Genomic DNA, 27,540 nt, shown 5'->3' on the forward strand with positions numbered 1-27,540 from the left:
CCAGCAAGTGATAATGTAGTAGCCATGACAACCTTGACTCAGCACCTTTCAGCTGGCCACAGGGAAGGATGTTACTAGAGAACACAGCGTGGTGTATGGGAAGCAAGGGCTCTGGAGAGCTTTCCTCCTATGACATACTGAAAATCATAGGGTCTTAGTGATAAAGACATGTGACCAAACGCTAAGAACAAAGGCTACTGTTTGTCTTTCGTATGTCCAGCATGTCTAATACAGAGGTGGAGGTGGTGGTGGCGGCAGCGGCGGCGGCGATGGTGGTAGTGACTTTACTGAACAGTCACTTTATTGTATGTTGGGTGCTGCCACACATATTTAGTACATGGACTCTATGAGGCTGGGGTACTAACTTGACACATGCCAAATGAGAAAACTGAGGCAAAAAAGGCTCATTAACTTTCTACATCGGCTCCTAAACAGAGGACATTGCATTTCATCTCAGGCAGCCTGGTCCATCCTGAATCCTCACATCAGAGATGAAAACAGTAATACACAACAAGAAATGAAATTGTCTGTGCTTTTATCAGCTGGGAAAATGAAGCCCGGGGTCTGCAGCCTAGCAGCTGTATACCCAAGGGGAAATGACGTCCCCTGTAGCCCAAGATTTCCAAGAACCACACAGAAGGCATCATGAACCTGAACTAGAAACCTAGTTTTATATTAGAAATAACGGGAAATATATGGGGAAAAAATGTTGAAAAGGTGCAATTTACAATGGTAAGAGAAAACACCTGAAATCGGAATATATTGTCTCCATTTTTCTTTTGTTTCACCCACTCCTGCCTCTCTTCAATTCAAGCCACCCAGCTGAAGACCTTGATTTTTGGGTAACTAAACTTAGATGAACCCACTTTTGTCAGGGTCCTCAGAAGACACTTGACACCTCAGGAATGTTACAGTAATCGCTGTGATCAGTAGGACAGCCACCTCCAGAGCTGCCTGTGTCCTGGTCCCTAAAGCCTGTTCATGTGGCACCATACATGACTAGTGATCTGCAGCGGTTATGAGAGCATCCTGAGGTGGGGGATCACCTGACTGGCCTCTTGGATTCAGTACACCTCCCTTGGAAAGGGCAGCATGAGACGGAGTCAGAAAGTCCAGTTTGAAGCTCGAAGTCTACACAGCGGCTGGTGGAAGAAGCTTCCAGAGGCACAGAGTGCCCCAGGGTGACAAAGATCCACACATGGGGCCCGAGAGGAGAACTACCTCCCCCCGGCCTTTTCTCAACCCTGACCTTACCGTCTTCGCCATGCCGTCTGACCGTGCCGGTTCTCCTAAATCCCACTGTCCGCTTAATGTTTAGTTTAAGAGCAGGGTCGTGACACATGCCCTTGATCCTATCCCCTGGGAGGCAGAGGCAGGTGGATCTCCCCGAGTTTGAGGTCAGCCTGGTTTACATAGCATCCCACACAGCAGAGATAGACAGTAAAGCCTTATCCCAAAATGTTTGCAAGAGAGAGAGAGGAGGGGATCCTCAAGTTCCAGGGGAGCTTTTGCTTCGTTTGCTTTTATAATTCCTGTATCCAGCAGTGCCTGTAGCACAAAATGACAATTAGCCTGGATAGCTGGTCAGCTGTAGGCTACAGGGATGCTCCCTGTCCTGTATCAGTGGCTGCCGTGGCCATTTGGAACCTCTTCACATTTCCTGTTATAGCAATTACATGGTAAAACAGCCTACATGGTTTGCAGCCGTAGCTCATCTCCACAAGTGCGGTGTCTAGTTGTAACTGGTTACTTAGAAGCAGTGTGGAGTTGTGTTAGCCATCCAAGGCCTTGAACTGGCTGGTAGGTTGTTCTTACGGACGGTCTTTCTCCTCATGGCCTCACTAAACTAAGCCCTGTGCTCTTCCAGTGCTGCCTCTGTTCTAGCCACAGCACGAGCTCTCCTGGACTTCCGTGACTGGTTTGTCCCTGCCTAGGCTTGTCCCCAAATGCAGTCTGAGCTCCCTAATGCCCCCCTGCTTGGCACAGCGCAGCACCTCCCCACGGTCTGCCAGCCTCTTTTGTGGTTGCTTTTCCAGTCTTGCCATCTGCTCCTTCCTCTCCAGTATCATAGCTGCTCCTCTCCTACTGACAGTCCTGCCCCACACAGCCCAGTGCCCCAGTCTCTCCTGGGCCTTTGCACACTGCTTCATGCCAGCTCCAACAGCCTGTCCATCACTCCCTCACTGTTAGATGCCTTCCCGCCAGGTGCTCTGTATCCTTACTGCATCCTGCCTGTTGCTTGCTTCTTATTTCTGTTGACTCGTCCAGTCTCGTTAGTCCAGAGCCTCTCTAGCCAGGTACTCCCTTCATTTATTGTTTTCTCACACACACACACACACACACACACACACACACACACCGCCCCCAAGCATCCACCTCCTATGGAACCACAGATGAGCAAGGATGAATTTGTTAAAGGAAGTGACCTGTACTCTGCTTTGTAAAGTTGGTCATCTCCAATATTGTCCCCATAGAGGCAGCATAGCCTTTCCCGGGTGAGTGACGCCACAGCCTATGAACCTAATCCAGACATATCTTTCTTTGGCACATTCGCTTCAGAATCATGGTACCTGTGGTGACGGTGAGCCAGGATGGCCGTTTTTACGTGTTAGTCGTTGGTCAAGTTGGCAACTCATAAAGTTCTCCTCCAGCACAAGCCAATCAGCCGTTAAGGACCAGCGTTCAGTAATCAGCTAAAACAGTATTTGCCAGGTGATGGGCAAACAGCACGCTCAGAGTCCCTTCCCCACCCCCAGAGAAGCACAGCGTTAGAATTCCACATGTATGTTTGAGGCAGTTTGCCTCTCCAGCCTCAGCCCCTGACTTTCCCTTGTGACCCAGATACAGGAATATCTTGTGTTCTCTTGCTCCCTCTCCTGGCCTGGCTTGCCTATAGCAGGAACAAGCTCTTGGAATTTGCACAGCCGGGGGTGGGGGGGCTGTCTGAGCCGCTGAACAAAGCCACTGTCCAGCTCAGCGCGGTTCATTAGATCCACGGGAAACCAGAAACAAAATCATCTTTTCTTCGTGTCTGCACTGTAGCCTGACTGAGTGAGGAGAGGCGGTGTTGGCACCGGAAAGAAATGAGCCTGGCATCCTTTCTAAGGAATGAAACGCTTCCCAGAAAAAAAGGGGGGGCATTGCCCAAAAAAGCACTTGATACTACAGTTTTTAAAATGTCTCCCTGAGGACATAGAGAACCACATATGAATGTGCTGGCCTATTATACTGCTAGTCACCTCATTCTTCGGTCTAGTGTCGTACTAACCCCTCTGACATCCTATGCCTAACACACCAGACGATGTCTTCAAATATCTGGCCTATGTGGCCTACGTCAGCGTGAGGAGCAGACTATGCCCCTTCCCCACCAAAAGCCAGACTGTGGATTCTCTTCAGAGCCTGGCCACAGGCCTGGGACAGGACACAGGGCTTTCCCTGGTGATGGTGGGACAGCATATGGCCCATACTCTCCCTGAGGAAAGCCAGGACCCTGTTCCCTTCTTTCTTGGGTAGTTTCTTAATCCTGCCTGCTTACCGTGCATTGCTTCCCCATTAAGATATCTTTCCAAGATATCTTGCCTGCTAACCACGCCATCTTTTCTACTTTATTGTAGAAAAGACTTGACTTTTTCATGCTAGAACGGCTTGCCCAAATCTAAACTTTTCTAAACTTAGCAGATTGAGAACAAATACAGTTCGGTTTCCACAGCTCACTCTCCGCACCTTCGCTTTCCCGCCAGCTTGCCGGCTGTTGCCCTCTGGCCTGACAAAGTGTGTCCTCTCCGAGCACCCATCTGTTCTGCAAGTTTACATTATGACCCAGTGTGATAAATGTTCAAATAATATTTTGTGCTGGCTAACTAGTAACATCTTATTTAATGCAAGTTACCTAATTTATTCAGAATTCATGCCCAAAAAAATGCAAAGTGAGCGTTTGTTTATGATCTGGCAGTTTCCTGTCATTTAACCTTTGTCCAATACGGTAGTATTTGATTCGATATGAAAGTGTGACCTTTTGCTGATATGCAGTGTTAGCCTCTTCTAAAACCTGCAGAACCATCTTCATCATGCATATTTTTAACAAACTTTTGTTATAGTCCATGCAGGAGACACGTGAAAACTCGAAGCTGAAGTACTCCGTGTCTAGAGCGATGTTGTGGAATATTCAGGTGATACGAAAGGACACTAGAAACAGCACTATGTGATGATATGTGATGATCTGCTGGTTGCATCTGTTGCCCAGGTCAAAAAAACTGAATTGGCACCTTCTTTGTAGAGATTTCTCCTGGCCCTTCATTCTCTACTCCTCCATGGCTTCCATAGATACCGTTGTCATGGGACTATTGAAGAAGGCGCAGAGGGCACAGGTGATACAGCCTCTGTGAATGCTAGAGCAGACTGTGCCCGGAGCACTCATTCAGAGACTATCCAGCCTTCCTCTGATTGACACTCCAGAGAGATCATGGCGGTATGGGGGGAGAGGAGGTAAGGCATCAGCAGGGCAGACACGAGCAGGGAACTGGCCGTGACTTCTTATTTGGCTTACATTTTCCCTACAGTGGTGACCCAACCGAGAAAGTGTTCAGCTCTGGTCTTCCACGCTGATTACAGAATGAAATAATAATGCTGTCCGAACACTTTCTAGTTTAGTTGAGGTTTTCAGAGCTGTGCCACACTGAGAGACTGCTGCTTTTAAAATGTATTGAATGAGCCCTGTGGCTCCTGCCGTCCATGAACCAGATAATTACCGCAGAATAGTACATTCTGGCCAACGTGGTTTTCACTGTGGTTCCTTAGGTCCCTGATTTTCACCTTCAGTAACTACAGTTCCATCAAAATCCTGGAACGCCCCTGAGTATGGTGGGAACCCCAATCTGCATCTTTAACAACATGTTCAGAAATGGTTTGAATTGCCCATACTTGAGGTGTTCTTGAGGTCTGGCATTTCTCAAAAACAAAAAAAAAGAGTTCATTTTCAGGATATTTGGATATCCTTATTTAAGCTGGGTTTTTTAAAGGTATTTTCCCAGTTGGGAGTTATGAGTAGAGAGCTCTTGCATAATAACCCCCAGTATGTCCAAAATAGATGGCCCCAGAGCAACCTCCCAGGTACATTCTGGATGCACCTGTGGTCATTTCCCCTTCTCAGCAACTTTGAAGATACTGTGAAGAATGTGTTTCAGCCCCACAGAAACTGGATGTGACCAACCACAGTCAATGTTGAAAATGTCTCACTCTCGTGCCCCCGCTCTGCTGCCACCAGAGATGACACAGTTGACAAAAACAGAGCCCTGTCTTCACGCCCCAGCAACCTGAAGTCCTGGTCACTACCCAGTAAAGACTTGCCCCAGTCCCTGCTATTGGTGTTTGCTTATGGCCCTGGCATCCCAGAACCCCCACTCACACACAGAGCGTAGAGCTCAGCTGGGCTGTAAGGGCAAGGGGAGGCTGGGTAGCAGCCCTGACCTGTATTCTGATCCAAACAAGTGGCTATTGTGGCATTAGAACATCCCCAGCCCAGCAATGTTTCATCCACTGTCTGCCTGGCCTTTGGCTTTAGGACAACCATTGATCAGTTCGCTTAGGACTCTGTTTACATCCTCTCAGAACACAGATGGTGCCTGCGCCTGTGTTAACTGCCCTCCATTGACACAGACCACGTGGAAACAGAGAACAGAAATCAATCCCTTTGGAGAGAAAAATAATAATAATAATTTTTATATGTGATTTTTATACCAACCTGTTGTATAGCCTCAGTGTTACAGCCTCAATTAATGCAATCAGCTGGCCTCTCCTACTGTTCTGTGGTGGTCAGGAAAGGACTTAAGTGAAGGAAACAAACACTGCTGAAGTAGCAGGTCTAAGTTGCTCACCATGCCTTTGTTCTTCCTACAAGCCCCAACTTGCATTGCAAAGGCAAGAGCTCTGCTTGCCTCTCACCCTCCCAAGCAGATTATCTGCAGTCCCTGTCCTGTCCACATTCAGTCCTATTTTGCAGACAACCTGAGGAAATGGAAGATTAGTAGTACACGATACCTTTCCCGTTTGATTGGTAGCCCTTCCTTGGTGCACTAGGCCCTTGTGGCTAATCGGGGGGAGGGTGACATATGAACTCTCTTGCTTCCAGAGGTCGAGAAGGAAAATAACACTTTTCATAAGAGATATGTGATCTAGTGAGCTCCGTGGTTTGGAATCGGACGTAGACCATTAGTGCTACTACTTGAGCTAAACTTCTGCATGGTTCATAATTTCTAAAGTGTGTAGTTAATATTATGCATGTTATCGTCCTTTCTTCCATTCTTACCAGTATGTGCCCATTTGCAAAACAAAATGCTAATAATCAGTAATAGTCCTATAAAAGATGTTAACTCTGTTTAGTCACTGACTGATCTTGCTCTAACCTTAAAATTTCATGATTATTGACCTCTGTTGCATTTATTCTAACCCCCCCCCAAAATTATCTAGCCGTTTGGAATATCAACATTACCCTGGTGTACTCACTGCTGTGTGCATTATTGTTCTTTGTTGCTGTTTTATGCCTTCATATTCATATTAGCAAAATATGAAATTCTGTAAAGAAAAAACCTCTATGATCTTAAAAAACAAAACACCCCTCCCCCTCTGTGGCAGGAAACAAATTGCTTGTTCTTGAGAAGTTTCCCATCAGGAATTTAGTAGAAGCAGGTATACTTCTATCATTTTGATGTTTTGTTACTGTTTCCAAACAATGTACTTTGAATCAGAATCACTTCTTACGTTCCATATACTTCCGATGCTCTTCATCACATTAGTGATCAGAAATGAGGTGTAACTTCCCAGCCCCTGCCCGCAAGAGCTAAGTAGGATCTTACTGTAAGTTGAAGGGAGTTCTGCCCTAACTCATGGATTGTGAAGAATGAACTGCTGTTGGGTCTGATTGACTGTTGATGGATTGTGGTGTGGTGTATCCAGAAGCTATTGAATGCAACTTACAATGCTTAATAAAAATCTTTATTCTTTTAGTATTAAAAAAAGAGATATGTGATCTGCCACAGTGATGACAGATGCTCGCGAGCTTGACATTGATAGGAACAGACTAAATGGCCAGAGAAACCCAGGAAGGGGGAAAGACGGCGATATTCCTATTCTCTATTTGTGCGTAAAGTAGAAGCATTTTTTAAGTTATGTATTTTAGTGCATGTGTACGTGCATATGAGAGCCTACGAGACCAGAGGAGGGCATGGAGTCTCTCAGAACTGAAGTCTGAGAGCTGAGGACTGCACTCAGGTCCTCCGGAAGAGCAACAAGCACTCAGTCTCTGGGCCAACTCACCAGCTCCCACAGGACTAACTCTAACATTTGAGTTTTAGCTTACTAATGTGGGCGTGAATAAACTGCTTCAGTAACCCAAATAACCTGGTGAAGAAAGTGGCATCGCGCTGAAATGTGTGTTCCAAATAAAAGGGGGAATAATTGGGAAGAAAAAAGCATCTTTGCACATTTGAGGGTGAGTCCGGAAATTTGAGGACAGGGGTCTCTGGAGAGCATGAAGAGATGAGAAGGCACAGGGTAGTTCATGGTGAGTCACCCACAGAGAGAGGTGCTCCCGAATGTCACCCATATGAACAGCCACCATCCAGTAGAACAGTGAGGAACATGGTCATTGGTCCATGTTGTGGCGTGTAGAAGGGGTTCAGTGGGGAACATGGTCATTGGTCCATGTTGTGGTGTGTAGAAGGGGTTCAGTGGGGAACATGGTCATTGGTCCATGTTGTGGCGTGTAGAAGGGGTTCAGTGGGGAACATGGTCATTGGTCCATGTTGTGGCGTGTAGAAGGGGTTCAGTGGGGAACATGGTCATTGGTCCATGTTGTGGCGTGTAGAAGGGGTTCAGTGGGGAACATGGTCATTGGTCCATGTTGTGGCGTGTAGAAGGGGTTCAGTGGGGAACATGGTCATTGGTCCATGTTGTGGCGTGTAGAAGGGGTTCAGTGGGGAACATGGTCATTGGTCCATGTTGTGGTGTGTAGAAGGGGTTCAGTGGGGAACATGGTCATTGGTCCATGTTGTGGCGTGTAGAAGGGGTTCAGTGGGGAACATGGTCATTGGTCCATGTTGTGGCGTGTAGAAGGGGTTCACTGTATGTATCTTGTTGATTGACCCTTCTTTCTATCCGTGGACATTTGAGTTGCTCTCCCCTCTTGGCTTTTGCAACTAGTGTCTCTGTGACATAAGTGTGCAGGTTCCATTCAGGTCCCTGCTCTGGCTCTTTTGGATGCTCACTCAGAAGAGCAACTGATGAATCATACAGCAGCTCTTCTTATTTTCCTCTTTACAGGAATTTTCCTGACACTTCCCCTTTTTCGTTCATTTTACAATGAACTGTTTACAAGGATTCAGCTTCTCCACGTTTTTGTCAGCCTCTGTTATATCGAGAATAGCCATCCTAATGGGTTAATACTTCATACAGTCTTGATTTGCATCTCTCTAATTGTTAGTAATGAGCATTTCATGTACTTGTTGGGTATTTGTCTGTCTCTGAAGATGTGCCAATTAGAAGTCTTCATTTTAAATCAGATTACCGAGGGAGTTTTGTTGTTGTTGTTGACTTCTAGGAAATCTTTCGTAGTGTGAGCAACCCCTTCTCAGGTAGATGGTTTTCACAGATTTCCCCCACTCCTTACGTCAACTTGCACTTAGTCCGTTCTGTCTTTTGATGGAAGCCTCCTTAAGGCCGTCTCCCTTGAGTAGTTCTGCTATGGTTCCTCTGCTTTGATATCATATCCAAGAAACACTTGCCAAACCCAGTGTCCCGAAGGGGCCCTTACATGGTTAAGTTTTGTAATTTGGGATTCAAGGCATTTTGAAAGTGATTTTGAAGAACAGAATAGTAGAGATTATACATATGTAGGGAAACAGGACTCTGGAGAGCTAGGAACAGCCACAACAAAGTTCAGACAAACACCTTCTTTCTATTAGGATGGTAATTATGCCGGCAAAATGAGACTGTAGTGCTGAGGGTTGTAAAGAGCCCAGAATTAACTTCTCATATCTGTTAAGGAAAGTAACCATTAGACCAAGAATTAAGGGAAGGATAAGGCCTAGAAACCGTGGATCCATGGACAGTAAGGACACACCTACACCCCCATTCTAGATGAATTAAACACCAGAGGACAGGAAGTGACTACACGCGGCTGTATGACAGCCTTCTACTGTCGAAGTCTGTGAGGAATTATAGCACCTAGAATGTCATCTGAAAACTTGAAATCTGAAACTTTGGTAGTTTTTTTAAGGGTGGGGTGAGTCTTCAAAACCCAGAAGAACTGTTTCTGTGATGGGAATATTTCTTAATATTTAAACAAGTGTATCCTATACTCTTAGGTCAAACATTTTAATTGATCGAGGTCAAAATGAGCACATGGCTGAGCAGTGAACATACAACTGAAAGGCACAGGACCGAGAGATGTGAACTGTGGGGAAGAAATCTCTGATTGACAGTGGAGAGATTCCGGGCTGTGCTCCACAGTGGATGGGACGGAGGAGGGAACAGAAGACTCAGAACTGGTTGTGAAGGACTCTAATGAGGGACTCTGCCTGTCATCCCCCAGACTGCTCAACATGTTTAGTATTTTCTGGGCAACGATCAAGTGATTGACAGTTTAGAATGATTAGAGGGGTTGATAGCGGGGTTGATAGGGTAAATACAGGCCTTAACTCCAGAAAGTTCTGGTCCATGGAGATCATTGAGTTTCTGAGTGGGGAGGTTGGTCACCATGGAAATAAGGTAATTTTTTTTAAATATCTTTTTTAAAAAATAGATCTTTGGGGGTGGTTTTTCAGATGAAACTATAAACCCTGGTGCACGTTTTACTACTTCATTTCCTAGTGAGTGGGAGCTTCTCGCTTTCATTTTACACTGCAAAGTGTAAAATGCTACTATTTTATTTCTATTTTAGGCTCTGTACTTATATTGAAATCGCATTCTAAAAATTGTTCTATGAACTCCTTTGCATAAGCGTTCAGAAGGGAGAGCTTCTATTTTCATTGTATGCTGTTAGGGTAAATATGAATGTATTTATATCTGATATAACTTCTGCCTATCACTTACTTGGGGAAATGCAACTGTCTTTACCTGAACGAGAAAATAAGTGTTTCTTGGGAGGGGTGAGCTAAGGGTAGAGTTGCCCAGTTGAAGTGAAGGCTCCTCGGCCCAAGATGTTGGCAGTTGTCAGGAAAGATGACGATGCATGCATGCTTCCCTAGCCGTGAAACACCCAAGGAAATACAGAGAGGGATAATGAAACCCTGTGGTGTTCTGCGCCAGCCAACACTGACAGAGGACACACTTGAAGCTCCCTCTGGACACCAGCTTTCCCAGGCTGCCTTTCTAGCCTGGGGCAAAGCACTGGTACCATAATACCTCTCTACCAAAATACCACGTCTTCCTTGACATTGTCTTAGTTACTCTTCTTGCTGCTGTGATATAGTGCCCTGACAAAGGTGGGTCAAGGGAGGAAAGGTTTGATTGATTTGATGCACAGTTCAAAAGTACAGTCCATAATGACAGGAAGACCATGATAATCATGACTGAAGGTGCAGCTGGTCATGTGAAATGGTATTTCCACATTTAGGGTGGGCCGAAACCTAATATAATCCTTCAGAGGCATGCCCAGATGCTTGTTCCCTTGGTGATTTTAGATCCTGTCAAGTTAGTTACAACAAACATCTTTCTGATTCTAAAGTCTGGTGTTGAGCTGAACCTGCTGGTTTCTTATAGGCTCTCCAGGTAAGAAGAGGGCATCTAACTGTGCTCCCGTAAATAACCCACACTTCCAGTATCCAAGCACACTGATTAAACCCAATGGGTCCCAGAGAGACACAAAAGTGAAAAGGGACTCACTGGGAAGAGGAAGGGGCTCAGTCCAGTTAGGAATAGGATAAGAAACAGTAATGATGGTGGATTTGATCAAAACATATACATGCATGAAACTGTCAAAGAGTAACCTTGTAAAGAATGTTTAAGAGTTTCATTGGGCAAGAAAGGAGCATAGCAAATCTCTCCAGTCTTTCTAGATAGTTCCAGAATCCAGATTGTGCAAATAACAATAAAGCCAAGTGTGAAATTCACCCTTGTTCATACCCAAAGACATACCACATCAAGTTGGTCAAACATCTTTAAATAGAACTAAATACAACTGAATGCTATGGAAAATATCAGGAAACTTACAATAACATGTTTTTACATTAAATAGGATTTCTATTCCATCTCACTCTATAATTTAAAAAGAAAGTAGGAAAAGAGCTTGGAAGTTGAACTCTACAGTCAGAAGTCTTGAATAAGCCATGTGACCTTAGTAGCAAGGTGACTTTATTAGTCATGTGACTTTAGTAAGTCCCTGCTGGCCTTAGTCTTCTTACCAGAAGCAAAAATGGATGATTGAATGAGGAAAATTGAAAGTAATAACAAGGTTATTTTTCTTTAAACTGAAGGTCTAGAAAAGAAGGAATTGTTTGCACAGGCATTGGAAAATGAGAATAAAAAGGGAGAGATTATGAATCCAGTTATTAGTCACCTCAGAAAGCACCTGCCAGTCCTACATCTGGGGGAAAGGAGACGGACCCATGAGCAGAGATGGTGAACTCAGGAATAAACCTGAGGAGAAAACAGCTCCCTTTAGACAGTTCACTAGTGAGCTGAGAATAAGTTTCCTCCAGAACACATCGCTAGAGTGAAAGAGAGACCAGGAGACAAGGAACCATTGCCTCTCATGCTCCCTTACTGCAGAATCCAGAAGTCAGCCAATAAAGATTTAATAAATTTATAAGCACCCAGCCTTGGCACCATAAAGATAAAAGTTACCTGTAGTGAAGTGTCTGGACCAGATGTTTCCAAGTCCTTGGCTTATTAATCAGAAGTAAAGTAAAGGCCCATACAAGTTACAGAAGTCGCAAGGTAACTGTAAAAGAACAGGTCAGATAGGGTGTCCAAAGTGACAATGGGACTGAGATGGCTGAGTACTGGCTTCTCTTCCAGAGACCTGGGTTACATCCCCAGCGTCCACGTTTTAACCTGTTTTCAACTTTCCCTTCCCCTAATGCACAATTATGCATAGGCATAAGATTGAAAATAAGGTGTCTCTCTAAAAATTCACTTAGAATGCACTGTAAACCAGTTCAGACAAGAACAGCCCCCCTACTTCATACATTGACATAACTGGACATGAATGTAGAATTTAGAATTCTGACACTCAGGAGGTGGGGTCAGGAAGATCAGGTTGTGCTTAGCTACATAGCATGTTTGAGACCAGCCTGGTATATATGAAACCTTGTCTTATATTTAAAATAGTTTAGGGCAGTCTTAGTGGCACACACCTGTAGTCCCAGCCACTTGGGAGGCTAACACAAAGGCTATCAATCACTTGAGTCCAGGAATGAGAGGCCAACTCAGGAAGTCAGACCTAGGGTTGGACCAATAGCTAGGAGCTTACATCCTGATTTGGAAGTTGTAAGCAAAGAAAGACTGGGCCCAGCAGGAGCTTTTGAAGCCTCAAAACCTGCCCCAAGTGACACACTTTATCCAAAACACCACACCTCCTAATCCTTCCCATAACAGTTCTACCAATTAAGGACCAAACATTCAAATATATGAGACTATGGGGGCTATTCTCATTCAATCCACCATACGCTACTGCCTGCCTCTGTAGGTTTGTGGCCATATCAAGATGCAAACGAATTTGATCCAACTCGTCTTCCACGGGCTCAACACTCTTTAAAAGTCTATTGTCTCTTCTGAGACTCAAGGCAATACCTTAACTATAGTACCTTGTTCAAAAAGCAACTAACATACTTCCAACATAGAGTGGAACAAAATACACATTACCATTCCAAAAGGAAGTAATGGGGCATAGTGAGAAAACTCTGAACCAAAGCAAGAGCAAAAGACACAGCAGGGTAAACTAATCCTGTGACCTCATGCATGTTGCCAGAAGCTTAGATGGCCCATCAGATCTCATACTCCTTCCAGCTCTGCTGACTGCGGCACAGTTCTCTCTTAGGCTGATTCCTGTCATCAGCTCTCCTTGGCATGTATCCCATGGCTCCCGAATCTCCAGCATCTTGGAGTCTCCAACAGGACCCAAGCTTCACTGTTACAGTTTCATGCAATGGCCTCCCCTGGCACACACCTGACCTCGGTTGCTTTCCTTAACATCTAAGGAAGATTCCATAGCATCTTTATCCTGTGTCCTTCATGACTAAATCCAGAACCATGGGATCAATGCTACCAAGCTCAGTGGTCTACTTGGGCTGGAATCTGGCGCTCTTGAATTATATTTGCATAATACTTCTTTTATAGTTTCCTTTTAGTTTGAGGAAATCCTTTGGGCCTTTCCTTTCAAGAGTTGCAGGATTAGCTGGGTGAGGGGGTCTCACCACTTCCTTTATTCCACTTAGAATTGGGCTTTTCTTTAAGTTTCTTATCTCTTTGAGCACAAGACATGGCTCCAACATTGCATTCATTCCTTGTGCTCTTTTTCTCCTCAAATATATGTATTGTATATTTGCCCTGCTTTCTATTTTTCATTGTAGATCTATATAAAAGTAATTACTAATAACCATGTGACACAGTCAATTTTAGGTTGTATTGAAATCTCCTCTGCCAACATCACTGATCCAAAACTTTTTATGATTATCCTCAGGTAGATTCTTAGGACAAAAACAAAAGGCAGCCACATTCTTTATTAAAATGCCACAAGAATAGTCTCTAGCCCAGTTGCTAATACTGCCTCTGCCACATTGCTCTCAGCATTACTGTCTTCCAAGCTCCTGTGAAAATGGTCCATTAAGCCCCACTTACAGCATTTAAATGCCTTTCTCATCCAAAGCCTCAGAGTCTTACACATTCCCCAAAACAGCATTGCCAGGCTTGTCACAGCAATACCCCAGTCCCTTGTACCAATTCTGTCTTGGTTATTTTTCTGTTGCTGTGAAGACACTCAATGACTGAAGCATTTTATTTTTTAAAAAGCATTTTAAGGCTTTGCTTACAGTTTCAAAGGGTGAGTCCATAACCACCGTGGCAGGAAGCATGACAGCACACAGGCAGGCATGGTGCCATGACAGTAGCTGACAGCTTGCATCCTGGTCCTCAAGTTAGAAGCAGAGAGGAAGAAAGGGGAGAGGGAGAGAAAGAAAAGGCCTGGTGTGGGCTTTTAAAATCCAAATACCACCCTCAGTGACACACCTCCTCCAGCAAGGCCACACCTTGTAATCCTTCTAAAAATAGTTCTGCCAATTAGGGACCAAGTGTTCAAATACAGGTGCCTACAGGAGCCATTTTCATTCAAGCCACTACACCTTGTCTACATTGTATTAAAAATATCTTTACTGAAAATATGAGGTGGGTTGCCTTAATGAATTCATCCTAGTAGCAAGGTTAATTAGTCTAACACATACAAACTCAGTGTTTCATACTTGTATAGTATACAGTGTTGAAGAGAAAATGCAACAAGTATTAACGACAGAAACTTAAGATTAGGTGTGACAAGTGACAGCAAGTGTTGGTGCAGCCCTTATGGAAATCAATATGATCGTGTCTTACAAACCTGAAAATCTCAAAAAAACAAAACAAAAACAAAAAGGACAGACAGACAGACAGGCAAACAAAGGAGCTAGGGTGGCTCAGCAGATAAGAGCCCTGGACCTCTTCTAGAAGATCCAAATCTGATTCCCAGCACTTGTGCCACCTCCCAGTGGGTCAAACACCCTCTTCTGGCCTCCACAGGCATTACGTGTAAGTGGAACGCAGACTTACATGCAGGCAAAACACCCATGTATGTAAAATGAATAAGTAAAGTAAACTTTTAAAAAAGAGAGAATAGGAGAGATGGCTGGAGAGATGGCTCAGCCATTAAAGGCTAGGCTCACAACCAAAAAAGAAAGAACATATGAAAGTATGACAACTAATATTTCAATAAAATAAAAATGGTGCCATTATTTGTAGAAAAAATATATTGATGCATTATCTCTGCTTGTTTTGTGGTGCTTACACATAGTAAGCAAATGTTCTGTCACTAAGCTGTGCCCTAGCCCTGTGTGGCCCTAGCCCTGCGTGGCCCTAGCCCTGCGTGAATGGTCTTAAGAGAGGAATTTAGTCTGTTTTTAAACTCATGAAAACTACATTTCAGTTTTCATGAGTTTGTAGAGACTTTCTTAAACATTTACACTTCTGTTACATTTTTGTCTGGTCTAGTTAGTTTTAGTTGAGTAAGCAGGCATGAGAGACAAAAAGGTCGAGGCAGATTTTAGCAATAAACAACCCAGACCACAAAGATAGCAGCTCTGCCTGGGATAAGACAGCCTTTGTCTTGCAGAACAGAAAGCTGTGCTGTGGAGACGAAAGTGAGCGGTCACTGGTGTTGCTTTACTTGACAAGTGTTTTGCCAGGAAGGTACATCCTCCAGGAGTGGTCGGCAGCCTGAGTTTAAGAAGCCCAGAAGCATAGCCACGTTACCTTCATCTTCCCAGTTCCTGCACTGGCAAAGTTCCCATGATGCCTCTGAAGATACAGATCTCTGTGCTTTCGAGCCTGTAGTTAAGACATTGAGGAGTATACAAGTCCTCCTGGGGAGTCACCCCACCCTCCCACTCCATCTGATCAGCCTTCAGATGCCTGTGAAATCCAGAAGGGGGTGTCAGGCCTCTTAGAACTGGAGTTTCAAGCAGGTTTGAGCTCCTAATGTGGGTTCTGAGAACTCCTCTTCTACGAGAGTGCTCTTAACCACTGAGCCATCTCTCCAGCCCTTCAAACCCTGTTTTAAATATATCATACTTGTATTTGATAATTTCACACTGCATACAATGTAGTTTGATCATATCCACTCCTTGTTTTTTCCTTCATCCTTCTTCCACGACCTTTCCTGACTTCAGGTCCTTTATTTGCTTTCATTAGGGCCACTGAGTCCAGTGAGTGCTGCTAACATCCCCGAGAATATGGAGCCCGCCCACATCCCCGTGAATATGGAGCCCGCCCACATCCCATAGATATGGAGCCCGCACACATCCCATAGATATGGAGCCCGCCCACATCCCATAGATATGGAGCCCGCACACATCCCATAGATATGGAGCCCGCCCACATCCCATAGATAGATATGGAGCCCGCCCACATCCCATAGATATGGAGGCCGTCCACATCCCATAGATATGGAGCCCCACAGGAGCATGAGAAGCATACTAATGCTCACATCTCCAAGAAAAGTGACTTCCCTTTTCCCAGGAGACATCACTTACCAATGACTCCCCCTATGGGTGGGGCCTCATGACCCTCTCCCCCACCCACACTAGAACCATTGATCCCCTTAATCGCCTATAGGTCTTGTGTAAATGCAGCTGCTGTGCGTTCGTGAGTGCAGTGGCCATCTCATGACCAGAAGACAGAATTTTATGGGATTCCTCCCTGTTATTTTTGCTTCCTTTTCCATGATGCTCACTGAACCTTGGGATGGGTTGGTGAAAGTATCTTGTTGAGGACTCATACTTATGACCAGTTAGGAGTCTTTATTTTGCTACTCATTGATAAAAGATACTCCTCTGACCATAAATATTTAGAGGTAGTCTGATAATATGTCCACTTAATAAAACAACAGTAGTAGGCCACCCCCCCCACACACACACACACACATCACTTGTCCAGCAATAGTTACGGTACCAGACATGAAAAATTATCTCCTGTGGAGCACACTGTAAGTACAATCAGAAACCAGTTGATTAACCCCATAGAAGTCATGGGAACCATTTTTATATATGTCTAAGGCCAGCTGTGTTTCTTATCAAATGCTCCACCCAACAGCAAGATGGGTTCCTTGGGAGGTAATGAGCTCACCATCCCTCAAATTTCGCCAACCCTGTACTCTGCTAATTGAATTTTTATTAGCCCATCTTCCTTTTGTTATCTGCATAGAAATGGTAAGGCAGAAGAACCCCAAGGCATAAAGGGTTAAGGGTCAGTATTCTAATATGTTATTGTCAATGTGTTGGCTCATGTCACTGTTGAGTTTGGTGGCCTGATCATACAACTTTCAGAGCTAATGCCTATAGGTTGGTGCTACTGCCTCAACTCATGTGTCCCAATTACTGGCTAAGGTCAGTAGCCAGCAGGGCACAGAAAGCAGGAAAAGATTAGTTCCTACAACCTCCCTGGTCTCAGTCCCACACAGAATGCCCTATCTGCTCCTGATCTAGTGGTGATGTAGTACCATCTGCATGCTATGTGCTGTGACTTCCAAGGCCAGCAATGTAATTAAGCCCAATGGAAAGGTGCTCTTCAAAGTAATCCATGCAGAGTATGCTATTCAAATGCAAGGCTGCTATTCCAAGTTCTTCCTAACGTTGTACCTAGTAGTGTTTAGGACATTCCTAAATGGCCCGGGGGCTTTAACCTAGATGTCTCCATTTCCTTCACAGCGATGGCACAGGGCTTATTAACAGCAGTGGAACGGAACTAGTTTTCTCTTTCTAAGCACTTCATTCTACTTTATGATCATTACTTTTTTAAATACAATTTTATGGGTCAGTGGTGTGGTGAATGATTCTCTGCCTCCCTCCCTTACTTTTTCCCATTCTTAAGAACAAAGAGTAAACACCAGTGCGGATGTGGTGGTCACAGCCTTAGGACGTATGGCATCACGTTGCTAACTGTATAGTTGTCATATGATACATGAGTGGATTTAAGTGGTTCCTCAAAATCGGCAGGATTGTGTAGGCATCTTTGGGAACATAGAGGCTAATCCAGGATATAGATAATCCAGTAACTGCTGGGTTTAGTACTACTCAGAATGTGTGATGGACACTTGAGCGTGTGTGTGTGTGTGTGTGTGTGTGTGTGTGTGTACATTTGGACCTGTTACCATTGCCTGGGGTTTCCCCAGGGGCTATTGTAAATGTGCACATCATATGAATGCAACCTTAGACCCACTTGAGCATGTGTGTGTGTGTGTGTGTGTGTGTGTGTGTGTGTGTGTACATTTGGACCTGTTACCATTGCCTGGGGTTTCCCCAGGGGCTGTTGTAAATGTGCACATCATATGAATGCAACCTTAGACCCACAGCATAAGCCTGACCCAGTGGATGTGTTCCAGGGACCAGCAGACCAGCAGCCTCTCCTGTGTGTGTCTGGATTTCTCAGCTGACAGCTGTCTGGGTTCTTTTGGCTTGTGTACACTCATACACAGTAATTAACTTTTCTGTCTTGGTTCCTCCTCTACACATCTAAGCTTCAGGTCCCAGCCATGTGCTTGTCTGTCTGTCCCTCTCCGAGTGCAAGGGTCCTGGGTTTATATCCTGTCTGTTTCCCCACTACATTGTACAGCCTCGGATGAGTTTCTTTACCCCCGTGCCTCAGTTTCCTGTGGACAAGGTAGAAGCAATCATGGCTGCTTTACAAGCTAGCTCAGAACCGGTCCATTAGATGCTGGGACTCCCTAGACAAAGCCTTGCATGCAGAAGAGGCATACAATTGTTTGTGGCAAAGCAGGGTTCAACTAGATGTGGAAGAAGAGTTAGATGTAGGCTCTTGTGACATTTTCTGGTGCAAGCAGACTTTCTTCTGTCTTGGGCTTGGATTATAAATTAAAAACCAATCTCTGTTTAGTCTTATTGATATTAATGGGCACATTAATTTGTATGATTGTCTTATGTATGTAATATTCTTTTGAAGTATGGCCACACTGTGGAATGGGTAAATCGAGCTAACTAACAAGTACATTAGTTATCATTCTGCAATAATAACACATGTGCTTTCTCGTCAGTTTTCCAGAATGTTCCATATTGGCACTAACTGTACTCACTGTATGGTGGCTCTCATATGAACTTTTCTTTTAATAGTTATGGATTCTTTGACCACCATCTTCCGATCCCTTCTACCCTCCAGCCTCCCCATCCGCATTTTCTTTTCTGTGCCTCTGAGGTCTATGATACATGTACGTGTGCATGAACTAATGCAACCATGCCTGGCTTATTTCACTTGTACAATGTCCTATGTGTCCATCTATGTCATTACAAATGGCAGGTTTTGTGCTTTTTATGTTATACAGGACTTAACTGTGTACATATTCATCATAGAGAGTTAAAGACTGAGAATTGTGCTTCCGTAAATACGGGGATACGAATATACTGTATTCATTTCCTTAGGGAATACGCCCAGCAGTGGGGTTTCATCTTTAATTTTTTAGGGACTTCTCAATGGCTCTTCTTCTCTGCAGCCTCGCCAACACATACTAAGTTTTGCCCTTCTAATAACAGCAATCCTGGTGGGATTTTTAATATTTTTTGAGATGTGCTCTCACTGTGTAGCCCTGCCTAGCATAGAGCTTATGTAGACCAAGCTGGCCTCATTCTTCACAAAGATCTGCCTGCCTCTGCCTCTGGAGTGCTGAGGTTCAGGATCATCCCCTCGCTTTTACCATTCATTATCTTTCACAGTCGGCCCTTAGTAAATGTAGAACATGCAGAGGTGTTCCCCCGTCTCTTTGTACTCTTTTGTAACTCCTTTGCTAATTAGAACCTGTTTTTATTTTTAAGATTTGGGTTTTTTTAATTATTTCATGAGTACACCATCGCTGTCTTCAGACACACCAGAAGAGGGCATCAGATTCCATTACAAATGGTTGTGAGCCACCATGTGGTTGCTGGGAGTTGAACTCAGGACCTCTGGAAGAGCAGTCAGTGCTCTGACCACTGAGCCATCTCTCCAGCCCTAGAACCTGTTTTTATCCTGATATAAGCCCCTTTGTCTAGTTTTGCTTTTGCCTTTTCATACACCAAGATGAAGCAATATATCCGATATCCAAAGCCATCATATCCAGACCAACATAATGGAATCCATGCATGCTCCCATGCATCATTTGTAGTTTGAGATCGTATGTTTAAGTCTTTGATACACTTTGAGTGGATATTTGTGTCTGGGAAGGAGAGACAAGGATCTCTATTCATGCTGTGAAGTCATACAGTTTTCCCAGTAGCATTTGCAGGAGTAATTTTCTCCCCTATTGTGTGCTGGTACCACCTTTGTCATATCAGCTGTCTGTAAATGTATGGGTTTATTTCTGGGCTCTCTATGCCATTCTCCTGGTCCAGTTCTTAATACCATGGCAGTGCTGCTTGGGTTAATGCAATTTGTGTTATGTTGTAAAGGGGGTAGTACAATGCTTCTTGCTTTGTTATTTTTCTTGTTGATTTCTCTAGTTATTGGGGATCCTTTGTGGTTCCATACTGTTGCTAGAATTCTCTCCCAGGGAGAGGCATAGAGCAGTGTGTAGTCCTCCTCCCCAAGTCACATGATCCCCCTAAAGCTCACAACAGTGAGTTTACAGCTTCCTTACAGAGTATGAGATTGTGGGGACTCCTTCCTCAACTAGCTGTACCTGAACAGCCTTACCTAGCAGTCCCCTCCCCCATCAAACCACACGCAGAGTCACCAGGTGGGAGGAAGCAGTTCGGTGTAGCTGGATACTCCAGCAAAAAACTCCTTGCTATGCTGCTCTATAAGTACCAACGAGCTAGGCTGAGATGAAATACTGCATGGGAACACAGCTGAATGCCTCAGGATGGCACTTGCTTGGTGCAGAAGACAGTCATTCACAACACATTCCAAAAGAAAAATAATAATTAAGAGGCATAGCCAGATTTGAGAAAGTCACCAACTACCACAGAAGCTCCTTAAAATACATAAATATAAAATGATTAAGAGTTAAAATGGATTTACCCTATGTTCTAGTCAGGTTTCTGTTGCTGTGATACAAACCATGACCAAAGCAACGTGGGGAGGAAACATGTTTAACCTTACGGTCCGCCATGAGGGTAAATCAGGACAGGAACTAAAGCAGAGGCTGTGTTCAGAGACTTGTTGAGCCTGCTTTCTTATACCACCAATGACCGTCTCCACGGGGGTAGCACCACCCACAGCAGGCTGAAACTTCTCACAGCAAGCAAGAAAATTTTTCACAGACCTGCCTACAGGCTGAACTGATAGAGGCATTTCTTTAATTGATGTTCCTTTTCCTAGGTAACTCTATCTTATATCAAGTTCACAGCCACAACACCCTATAACAGGCCCAATAACTCCAGCCATACCTGTAGATCAGTGAATCTCTCCGCTCTCATCAGAGAAGTTTCTTCTTGCAACAGGTAGTGATTAGCACAGAGACATACAAAAAATTAGAGACTTCAGAGTTCCGAGCCCTAAATGGGACTTATGTATCATACCCCTCCTTCCAGGGGTTAAGGATCTTCATGGAACATGAGGTGGGAAGACTGTAAGAGCCCCAGATGTTGAATGACTTCAAGAAAAAACTTGTGTTTTTCAGACACAAGAAGACATTGCACGTATGAACTCACAGCATCTATAACAGCATAAACAAAAACTGGGCAAGACCAAACCAGACAAAGTGGGAATGGAACTTTGGAAGTGGGAGGTGGGCACAAAGTCCTACCCCTCGCTGAGGAGCTGTTGGCATTTGATGGCTACTCAGAGAAAAAGAGTCAGGTGACTTTAATGGTCACTAATAGGTCAACCATACTTCATAGCAGGCTCTGCACTCAAGGGAACAAAAATTGTGCTGCTGCTGCTGTTGCTGCTGGTGGTGGTGGTGATGGTGGTGGTGGTGGTGGTGGTGGTGGTGGTGGTGGTGGTGGTGGTGGTGATGGTGGTGGTGGTAGTGGTGGTGATGGTGGTGGTGGTGGTGATGGTGGTGGTGGTGGTGATGGTGGTGGTGGTGGTGGTGGTGGTGGTGGTGGTGGTGCATTTTGTTTGTAAGAGTGTGGTGGAGGAGAACAAGAAATTGAGTAGTTAAGTAGGGAAGGATCTAGGACAGTGGTCTCAACCTGTGCATCACAGTCCTTTTGGGGTCACATCGGATATTCTGCACATCAGGTATTTACATTACAATCCATAACACACTAGCAAAGTTACAGTTATGAAGTAGCAATGAAATAGTTATGGATGAGGTCAGCACAACATGAGGAACGGAACGAAAGAGTTTCAGTGTCAGGAAGGTTGAGAACCACTGCTCTAGGAGGAGTTGGTGGAGGAAGGGAATGTGATCGAAGTACAGTGTTATGAAATTCTGAAAGAACTGATAGAAATATTACTTTTGTAAGAAAAGACAGAACCAGGCCATGTGTGGTGGTGTTCTGATATAGATGAGACCACCCATCTAGAAACAGAGAGAGACAAAGAGAGACGGGGGAAGAAAGGGGGGGGGGAGAGGGAGAGGGAGAGAGACAGAGAGGGAGGTAGAGAGAGAGAGAAAAAGGGGGGGGGGGAAGGAGAGAGAATGAATAAAAATGCTGCCCAGGCTGACCTCTGTTTAATTCAAACAACCCTCTCAGCTTTTCAAGTAGCTAGAACTATAAGGCATATATCACAAAAATAGTGAGGTATTTTTTGACTTCTATAAACAATATTCATATATCAGTATGGGTTGCATCAGATTATATGAAGACTTGCTTCGACAATATGAATGTATTAACAATATTAATTCTTCTAGCCCATGTATCCAGAATATCCTTCTGTTTGTATGTCTCCAATTTCTGCATTGTTTTATCATTTTTCTCTGTAGGGATCTTTAACCTCCTTGGTTAGATTTATTCCTCCGTGTTTGTGCAGATGTAGAGAAGCTCTGCTTTCTTTGTACGTTGATTTTTGTGTCTAATAACTTTACTGTTAGTTCATGATCATAAATGGTGAACTCATTGGGGTTACCTATTTTTAAAAATCATGTCATCTGAAAGTAGTAACAATTTAACTTTCCCCTTTATTGCCTTTTATTTAATTCCTCCTGACATATAGGATTCCCTCTTTATTCCAAATCTGCTTGTTACCGATGGCTGAATTCTTCTGAACACATTATCTAGAAGATTGTTTATATTGGTATTTTTATTATGTACTCCCACAATATCAGCATTTAAGATTCCATTCAGTGGAGAACCCAGGACCTTTGTTCACTCTGACTACAAGAGCCTCAGGGACATAGTGGTTTGAGTCTTGTGCAGGGAAGACAGGTGTTTAATGAGCCTGGGCTCCCTGTGCTGCAGGTAGTGTGGGACACGCAGAAGTCAGCCAGTCAGCTTTCTGCTCTATCTTCCTCCTACTCCCTCCCCTGCAGAGACTCTTGATCAGTCCCACTGTCGCTGCAGCGAGCACCCAGGACTGCTGCTCTTGTTTGATGTGTTCACATGATGTGTAGATCTGTCTCCCTTCCCCCTGGGATCAGCAGCAGTGTTCATAAGAAGCTACAGGAAATTGAGTAGTATATGCAGGGTAAGGAAGCCCTACCCTGAGTCCCACAGTTTAGATAGTTCTATCTTTAAAAAAAAAAAAAAAAAAAAGGCAGTCAACCACAGGCTACATTTTTCAATTGTCTCAGCCATTGTCGCGTGTGTGCTTGTGTACACGTGTATGTGGAAGCTGTGTGGAAGCACATTTTCAGTCTGTAACATACACTGGAGAAGCAGCCAGACAGTAGGCTTTAGACCTCTACGTGACAAAACTGCTGCTAATAATTAGGGAAGGAAGGAATGCCCGTGCCCTTCGCTACAACTCTTGAAATGACAGCCGATTGTGTAGCTCTGCACTCTCATCCCGACTCTTTTCGGACCAAGAGTTAATTTCTCACTAACAATCGTCATCATCTTTGGTGTCATTATAAGATCAGGTGTGACATGCTCATTAAAAATCCCAGGTAGGACCAGGCACAGTGGTGCACACCAGCACTTGGGATATTGAGGCAGGCAGATCTCCGTTTCGTTTGAGGACAGTCTGTCCACATAGTGAGTTTCAGGACAGCCAGGGCTATGTAGTGAGACCCTTTCTCAAAGAAAAAAAGAAGTAGACAGTCCCAAATAGAAGCTGTGAAGGGTGAGCAAAAGAGGGATTTTTCAGTGTTTCTTTTAGCAGTGTATTGAAAAACCCCAGACAATGAGTTTTGACAGGGCCTTCCTGCCATTTTTGTGTTTGACAAGAAAATGATAATGCTTCCTTTGGCTCGAGAGAGCTTCAAGAAGAGCCACAGCACCCCCTCTTGTGTGGAATGACTGTGACAGGACAGACTGACAGGACAGAAACTAATAGGCTGCCCATTGTTCTTGGCATTTTTGCCAGGATATCTCATTAGTATAAACAATGAACCCTTTGTCATCCTGACCTTGGTGACTCCCAATTCTGCTGGTGCCGTGAAGTACAGAGGTGGTAGGCACGAGACAGCCACTAATTATTGGAAGCAGAAGCCTTGCTGACCCAGTATGAGATTAACTGCTCCTTTGCAGTTTTTATTCTAGGGCATTAGCACTGTCTGGTTATCTTGCTCTGGTTGAGAAACTCAGGACAATAGCAGTGCTGATGGTAATGTTGGCAATTTCCCTGTTTGTTTTGCAGGTCACGGCCAGGGGCTTTGGGCCACTGCTACAGTTTGCCTACACTGCCAAGCTGTTACTCAGCAGAGAGAACATCCGTGAGGTCATCCGCTGTGCCGAGTTCCTGCGCATGCACAACCTGGAGGACTCCTGCTTCAGCTTCCTGCAGACCCAGCTCCTGAACAGGGAGGATGGCCTGTTTGTATGCCGAAAGGACAGCGCGTGCCAGCGCCCCCAAGAGGACCATGGGAACTCTGCAGGGGAAGAGGAGGAAGAAGAGACAATGGACTCAGAGACAGCTAGAATGGCTTGTGCCACAGACCAGATGCTCCCAGACCCCAGCAGCTTTGAGGCCACTGCCATCCCAGTAGCAGAGAAGGAAGAAACCTTGCTCCCTGAGTCTGAGGTACCCACAGACACCAAGGAAAACTCAGAAAAGGGAGCACTGACACAATACCCTCGATATAAGAAGTACCAGCTTGCATGTACCAAGAATGTCTACAGTGCACCCTCACACGGTACCTCAGGATTTGCAAGCACATTCAGTGAAGACAGCCCTGGCAATAGCCTCAAACCGGGGCTCTCCATGGGACAGATTAAAAGTGAGCCACCCAGTGAGGAGACCGAGGAGGAGAGCGTCACACTCTGCCTGTCAGGAGATGAAACTGACGTCAAAGACAGACCAGGAGATGTTGAGATGGACCGAAAACAGCCGAGCCCTGCCCCTACCCCCGGAACCCCTACCGGAGCCACCAGCCTGGACAGATCCAGGAGTGTGTCCTCTCCTTCCTGTCTGCGGTCTCTGTTCAGTATAACTAAAGGTGTGGAGTCGACTGGCCTACCCAGTACATCTCAGCAACACTTTATCAGGAGTTCAGCATGCCCTTTTAACAAGGGGATCTCTCAGGGTGACCTTAAAACTGATTACACCCCTTTGGCAGGGAATTACGGACAGCCCCACGTGGGCCAGAAGGACGTGTCCAACTTCGCAATGGGGTCGCCACTCAGGGGGCCTGGGCCGGAGACTCTCTGTAAACAGGAGGGAGAGCTGGACCGCAGGAGTGTCATCTTCTCCGCAAGCACGTGTGACCAACCGAACACTCCGGTGCATTCGTATTCTTCGGTGAGCAATTTGGACAAAGACCTTTCTGAGCCGGTGCCAAAAAGTCTTTGGGTGGGAGCTGGCCAGTCCCTCCCCAGCTCCCAGGCCTACTCCCACAGCGGACTGATGGCTGACCACTTACCAGGAAGGATACGGCCCAACACTAGCTGCCCGGTGCCAATCAAAGTCTGTCCTCGCTCACCTCCACTAGAGACCAGAACCAGGACCTCCAGCTCCTGCTCCTCCTATTCCTACGCAGAGGATGGGAGTGGGGGCTCCCCCTGCAGCCTCCCTCTCTGTGAGTTTTCCTCTTCACCCTGTTCCCAGGGAGCCAGATTCCTTGCCACAGAACATCAGGAACCAGGCCTGGTGGGAGATGGAATGTACAACCAAGTCCGACCCCAAATTAAATGTGAGCAGTCCTACGGAACCAATTCCAGTGACGAGTCTGGATCATTCTCGGAAGCAGACAGTGAGTCGTGTCCTGTGCAGGACAGGGGCCAGGAGGTAGGGAATCCACATAAGTTCAAGCGTATGACCTACTACCTCAGTCCTTCCCCTCAACCTTTCCTCTCCCCAAATGCAGAGTTATTGGTCCCGTGCCTGCTCGGCCACCAGGCTGGGCTGCTCGGGGAGGTAGGACTTGGGAAGTTTGACCACGCCACGCTGTCTCCGGGCAGGTGTCAGCCTGTAGGGAAGCCCTGGACACGGCTCCGGGGGTGGGAAAGCACAGTCTGAGGCGTGGGGGACAGCCGAAACTAGCTCAGGGTACCGACGAGGCTGTCCGTCTGGTTCTCAAGACACACAGGCCACTGGATGCCTCAGAAGAGCTGAGAATAGAGTCGGGGGCCCATGGGCTGGATCTGGCCCCGGGGCTAAGGGGGAAAACAGGGCAGGTCCCATAGGGAGAGAGACTTGACTCCAGTGGACTTGAACTTGACTCGGATTGGCTTGGTGGCCATGGCTGGGAGCAAAGAGAGGCTTCCTACAGGAAATTAGATGGTGGCTCTGTAGGCGATTCTCTCTGGCTCCCCATGGTGGATCCCGCTGGAAGGAGGCAGTCCATGGTTTTAAGGCATTGATTGTCATGGCGGAAAGTGGATGCATAAAACCATACCCCCCTTCTCAGGGTGGGCCTAAGATTAAATACCTTTTGCAGGGAGGAGTGTCTGGGAAGGAAAGCTTATTGGCTAAGACCTCCACTCCTTTAGGTACATCATTAAAAATGGAGATCTGTCCCCAGCCTACATGACCTGTGGTCAAATCCTCTTACCTGTGGAGGGGCTTAGGGCATTGCCCTTACCTGACTGATGCTACAAATCTGTGGAGGGCTGTGGCTAGTGACAGGCCTGGTTCCCAGGAATCAGGTGACACGCCTACCATCCCTTCAGAGTCACTGGGGTTTCCAGCCTCAGCTCAACCAGGAACCACATCCAAACATCTCTCACCATTCTTAAATGTTGTCATAGTTAGGGTTGTGATTGCTGTGACCAAACACTAGAACCAAAAAGCAATTTGAGGAGGAAGGAGTTTATTTGACTTACACTTCCATGTTTCTGTTCATCATGAAAGGAAATCAGGACAGGAACTCCAACAAGGCAGGAACCTGGAGGCAGGAGCTGATGCAGAGGCCAAGGAGGAGTGCTGCTTACTGGCTTGCTCCTCCTCATGGTTTGCTCAGCCTGCTTTCTTTTAGAACCAAGGACTACCACCCTGGGAGTGGCACCACGCACAATGGCCTGGGCCATCCTCGATCAATAACTGATTAGTAAAATAGCTTCCACCCAGATCTTATGGAGGTATTTTCTCGATTAAGATTCCCTCCTTACGGATAGCTCTAGTGTGTGTGTCCAGTTGACGTAAGCTCATCCAGCACGGGGTCAAGTTTAAAGGTGACCATAAATGGACTGTTTCTTCCTTGGTAGGATGCTGTTGTGTGATTCAAAATCAATTGCTTTAGCCTTAGAAAGCTCTGTCTATATAACCTGGATTCCAGTGTTCAATGCTCAGAGGCTGGCTGAATGCAGTGTGTGTAAGGTACTTCTAGTCCCT

The 27,540-nt window shown here is 45.4% G+C and overlaps 1 protein-coding gene across 1 annotated transcript in view; it reads left to right on the forward strand.

Moving 5' to 3' along the window:
• The window catches only part of BACH2 (BTB domain and CNC homolog 2), a gene marked incomplete at both ends in the record, with an annotated part of 75,003 nt that overhangs the window by 33,276 nt on the left and 14,187 nt on the right, over nucleotides 1-27,540 (forward strand). Inside the window, one exon of the mRNA XM_080938697.1 lies at nucleotides 24,409-25,995. Coding sequence (XP_080794823.1) covers nucleotides 24,409-25,995 — 1,587 coding nt within the window. The remainder of the gene's footprint in view (nucleotides 1-24,408; nucleotides 25,996-27,540) is intronic.

This window comes from Micromys minutus (assembly GCF_963924665.1).
Source record: "Micromys minutus genome assembly, chromosome: 26".
In the NCBI taxonomy this organism is placed as follows: Eukaryota; Metazoa; Chordata; class Mammalia; order Rodentia; family Muridae; genus Micromys; species Micromys minutus.